This window comes from Camelina sativa, chromosome 7, assembly GCF_000633955.1.
Source record: "Camelina sativa cultivar DH55 chromosome 7, Cs, whole genome shotgun sequence".
In the NCBI taxonomy this organism is placed as follows: Eukaryota; Viridiplantae; Streptophyta; class Magnoliopsida; order Brassicales; family Brassicaceae; genus Camelina; species Camelina sativa.
In genome coordinates, this window is record NC_025691.1 from 21,469,446 (window position 1) to 21,474,765 (window position 5,320).

General features: G+C 38.3%; 2 protein-coding genes across 2 annotated transcripts; one reads left to right on the forward strand and one right to left on the reverse strand.

The window, feature by feature from the left end:
• Positions 379 to 2,015, reverse strand: LOC104701837. Its single transcript, XM_010417585.2, has 2 exons — positions 1,622 to 2,015; positions 379 to 911 (listed from the first exon to the last, which is right to left on the reverse strand). The coding sequence occupies exons 1-2, from the start codon at positions 1,997 to 1,999 to the stop codon at positions 702 to 704; spliced, it is 588 nt and encodes a 195-aa protein (XP_010415887.1). The 5' UTR covers positions 2,000 to 2,015; the 3' UTR covers positions 379 to 701.
• Positions 2,187 to 4,608, forward strand: LOC104701838 (probable F-actin-capping protein subunit beta). The gene is made up of 8 exons (XM_010417586.2): positions 2,187 to 2,378; positions 2,675 to 2,745; positions 2,915 to 3,028; positions 3,289 to 3,371; positions 3,460 to 3,533; positions 3,714 to 3,833; positions 3,961 to 4,056; positions 4,348 to 4,608. The coding sequence occupies exons 1-8, from the start codon at positions 2,250 to 2,252 to the stop codon at positions 4,429 to 4,431; spliced, it is 771 nt and encodes a 256-aa protein (XP_010415888.1). The 5' UTR covers positions 2,187 to 2,249; the 3' UTR covers positions 4,432 to 4,608.

The window sequence follows — 5,320 nt, forward strand, 5'->3', positions numbered from 1 at the left end:
TTTTTTTTTTTTTTTTTTTTTTTGGGCTTTCGGATTGACAATTTTGGATGCAGAAAAAGTCTTCAGGGCATGTACGAAATTCATCATTCTTTAAAAGCTAATAAAAGAGTTCTCGACATAAGCTTATGTCGGAATGTTTGGAGTACTGTTGGTACCTCGTATGAGTTAAATGGATGCCACATGCCCAACTTTTGTCTTCCTAATAGGTAGCTAGTAGGTACTTATTTTCTACTACAAATACGTTAGATACGGGTGAGGTCGACCGATTCATGTTAAAATTGCAGACAAATCATCTTACCAATAACCAAGGTACAACAAAATAATAACAAGAAAGTTATCATCAGGCTTGTAAGTTAAATTACCAGGGGACAGGGGCAATGCATATATTGCATTACTAAAGCTTTGTTTTTTTAAAAACCAATAGTATCAGCTTCCATAAAGACCACATCGCATTACACATGAAAATGCATAAAACTTTTAAATTTTAATAAGATGCAGATTGAGAAAATGCTTGCTCTCTCCTTGGTTCTGAAAGCAAGCAAATAGGTGCCTCAAGGCTTATCAAAGACAAAAGAGTGTTACCAGAGAAAGGAACTTGTTGGGTTAAGACAAAAGAACCTCTATATATATGGTCGATAAAAAGACTACAATTTCGACCCACATTTAAAACGAGACCAGTGTTAGGGGTCTGTGATATCATATCACCAGCCATACTTCCTTAAAAAATCTCTGGTTCTCTTCCTAGCTCGAGTGAATACTATTACTATGCAAGCGAGCACCCACGGAGGAAAGGTCCCAATGGAGATGTTGTTCTTGATCCACGCTGGAGGGTCTTTCAATAAAAATGTTATTAAGAGCGTAACAATCACGACTCCAAGAATGATTCTTGTGATGGGTTTGATTAGAGAATCCTGAAAAAACAAAAAAATAAAAAGTGTTCAAAGACATAGTGTCATCAGATGAGTCACATGATTAAAGCTGCAAGTTTTCAACGTTTTTTTTTTTCTCTTAACCATCGACCATCGACCATAGTATCCAGAGACTTTCTTCTACTCCAACGAATTCAGAGTACCATGTCATCCATTCTAGTTTCTACATGCATCTTGTAAATCTATGGTCTTTTACACGCGTCTTGTAGTTCATAGAGGTGGAATTCCAAGAAATTGTTTACTTACAGCAAGAATAAAGCTAAGGTTCTATGAGACACTGAATGAATGGTCCGAATCCAATCCAAGTGAATTGAAAAGTTCCAGGGCAATTGAAGAGTAAAGAAGCCTAGACTATTGATGACATGTATAACAAGCAAAAGAAAATCATAAACACAAACAAATGAATGTAGAAAGCTAATGTCGAGTAATTCAACTATCCACAAGGATGAAGAACGGATAAAAGCAGGTCCAGCTGATGCATAGCGACACTTATATATCGTGACTTCATAGGTGTTGATTTCAACATTACTATGTCATATAGCACACACAATCCACCACAATTTCAAAAGACTTCATTCAAGAATCAGTTGCGAACTACAACTAAAAGCTAAGGAGATCGTTCACTTTTCCTAATTCCTCTTGCCTAAGTCAAACTCACAATTCCAAGATTCAAACATAGGAACAGAGAGTACCTGAGGTTCACCGTCGATGTAAATGACGGCACCATCCCTGTAAGGCAGCACAGACCGGCCATTCCTAGGGTGAAATCGGATCGGAACAGCACGACCTTTCTCAACGTTGAAAGCGAAGATGGATTTGAGTCCATACTTCTCAAGAATAGATCGAACCTCGAGCTGATCCTGCTCATAACCGCCGAGATTTGACTTGAACACATCGATCGGACCTTTTCCACTCTTATACAGATGGATCTCCACTTCCGGCACCTTCGCCGCCGCGGTCTTCGATCTCAATTCACCGTCCGGTTGAGACTCTTCTAACAGCGGTGTAGTCTCTTCAATCTCTTGCTGTGGATCTCTCTCCTCCTTCTCGTTCTCCGTCATCGATGACATGACTTCACGATTCACCGGTCCGATCGCTTTTTTTGCTTCTTATAATCCTCAAGAAAGCAAAAAATAAACATTCCGTGTTAAACGTCGTCGTCTGATTAGTGAAAATGGGCTGGTTAAGTTTGGGCCTTATTATGGGCCTAATTGGTATAATAATATAGACAATTTGAGAATTTGGTTATGTGGTTTTATCATCAGTTTGTCTTATCGGAGGAATAGATTTCTCCGGCGTGCGTGCGGAGAGGTTGAAGAGATGGAGGCAGCTTTGGGACTTCTGAGGAGAATGCCGCCGAAGCAGTCGGAGACGGCTCTCTCTGCACTCTTAAGCCTCATTCCTCAGCATTCTTCCGATCTTCTCTCTCAAGTCGATCTCCCTCTTCAGGTACTTCTCGTTTCTCGAGAGTTTGGAAATGTGAATTTGTTGCCCTGAGCCGTGTTTGTTTGTCTCCCAATGTATGAATCACAAGGGTTTGGTTATGTAAATTTCAGATATTTGGATAATCTGATAGGTTTTTAGCTCGGTTGATTATGTTTATGTAGTCTGAATGAGTAAATTACACATCTGGTTTACCTCTTCTGGGTCTAATTCAATTGTCTCCTTGGTTAATTTGTAGAAAGAAATGTAAGTTCTTTGTAAATGGTTGATGACGGAGAATGAGTATCCATGAAATGCAACAGGTGTTACGTGATATTGAAAGTGGGAAAGATTTCATCTTGTGTGAGTACAATAGAGATGCAGATTCCTACAGGTACTTTTTTTTTTGTGGAATGAGAGAATTAAATGTTTTATGGTTTTGGTTTAGTGCTTGGAAATTGAATAGGATTAAAAGATAGTGTGTGATAATTAGGAAGCTACACTACTTCGTGTTGGTATCTGAGTTGCTATTTGTTTGTATCTTGTGATCTTTACTTTTGCAGGTCACCTTGGTCGAATAAATACCTTCCTCCGCTAGAGGATGCTCTTTACCCGTCGTCAGAATTAAGAAAGCTCGAAGTTGAAGCCAACGATATCTTTGCAATCTACCGTGACCAGTGAGGTTCTTCACCTATCTCGTTCAACTTGCAAAAACCATGTAGTCATACTAGTTTGTTAAGCGATTGAGTTGTCTAAAACGGAGACATAGTTAGCATCTGATCTGAAAATATGTGGTGTTTCATGCATTTAATCTCTACGCGGCTCCTGAGGTTTGATTGATTCATTGAACTAGAGAAAGTATCCATGAGATAGGTAACTGAATAAACTTGCAAAGTTACCAAAAAAACACCTGTTTTGATCAGTATAATTTTTCCAGGTATTATGAAGGTGGTATATCTTCAGTCTACATGTGGGAGGATGATAATGAAGGCTTTGTGGCATGTTTCCTTATTAAAAAGGGTATTTTATTTCTGTAGAGTTCAATAACACCGAAGGTTAGGCAATACAAACTCTTCACCTGTGCTGTTCTGGTTTTTGGTTCTTGAAGATGGGTCAAAGTCAGGTCATGGTCGGAGGGGATGCCTGGAGGAAGGAGCATGGGATGCCATTCATGTTATACAGGTGACTCTCCTAATATACTTATACATAAAATTACCATGCGCCTTATGTGTTACGAGATGGTGTTACAAATGTTGGCCATCTTGTAACACACACCGCCCACACTTGTAACCATATCATATTTTCCTAAGCATCTCTTTCATGAGATTTACATATTTCTAATTCCTGAGGTTCTAAACCTAGGTTGGTCCAGAGGAGGAGGGAATGGCACATTATTGCTTAACGAGTACTATCATGCTCTCTCTGGCCACAGATGATGAGTCGTCAGGCAAATTCGGCTTATCTGGATCAATTAGAAGACAAGTAAGTATTAGCTTCTATTAAACACATGCCTTCATAGATAAATAGCTCCTGGTAGGAATAGTGATTCAATGGTGGAATACCAAATATCTCTAAAAGGACAACATTATTTTGCTACTGTTGAAACTAGATGAAAATGGATCTAGCAGTAGCTGAGGGACATCTGTGCAATATGGGGAGAATGATTGAAGAATTGGAAGGCAAACTGAGGAACTCACTTGATCAGGTTCTACCTCCAACCCCTGTACCAATTCCACAAACTATTTTTACTTGTGTAACCGCCATATATGCTGTGTGGTTGCTTAAATAACCCGCATCCGGATTGCTTAGTTAGTTAATCTCGTGCTTACAGTTCTGTTACTGCTTGGCAAACCCCGAATTGTATAGAGTAGTCATCATATAACAACCGTATGCGAGAATTTTAGGAGAGGATTCAGATCAGATCATTTTCTATCATCTCAAAAGTCATGATAGTGTGTTGGTCCAAGGTTTAATTAGTCGTTTGGTGAAACCGCAGGTATACTTTGGGAAGACAAGAGAAATGGTTTGCACATTGCGTCCACCAGCTGAGATAGTACAGATGAGATTACCTGACACCTGATATGCTCCTCCCATCGCACTTTATGTCAGAACATTTCAATAACTCCTCGGAACTTTTTGTCTGTTTGTTTGTATTGTTTTGTTTCGCATTCGTATGATTTCAAACGCTTCCCCCTCGTGTGGTTTGTGTGTATGCCTCTTACTTGGTCCAAGTGTTTTCTCTGACTTCACACCATCATGTAACCATCTTTTTCCATAGATATGCAACAATGATACGGTTTTTTAAAAAAATTGTCCAAAACTATAGAATAACAGAAACATTGGTCAGTGTTAAGACCAAACTCGTTTAACATGCTACTGAACATAAAAATGTTTTTTAAACAATACAAGAGATGACTTAGGCATAGTCGCATAGATAGACTTCAAATTCAAAGAAGACATTTTCCTTTTCCTGTGTAATATGTAACTTAAACTTCCATTTTCTGCTTTCCTTTTTTTTTTTCTTTTGTTGTTGTTGTGTGAGTTGTAAAACAAAAGGGAAATATGAAATTACAGAAGAAAAAAAAAAAAAAAAGGGAAATATGAAATATATCGATCGATGGTACTATTAAATTCGTTAGTCTTTAATTTCTTTTTATGAGCAAAACGGAAAAAAATAAAATTAAGGCAAAGTCCTATCGAACCAACAATACGAAAAAGGATCTCTCTCTGTTTGAGGATTTCACGAAACTCGCTGGTTCGAATTCGATTTTCTAAAGACCCGTTTCTTCGAGGGAGAAGATGAAGCAGCGCTTCACCTTCTTCTTCTTCGTTATCTTTTGTTAAATTCTCGATGGCTTCATCATCCCAAAGACGCTGCGTTTTTGGTAACTTACTCTTCTTCTTCCCTTCTCACTCTACAATTCTCTTTGAATTTGGATTCAATTAATTTAATTTGTTTTTTTTTTTTT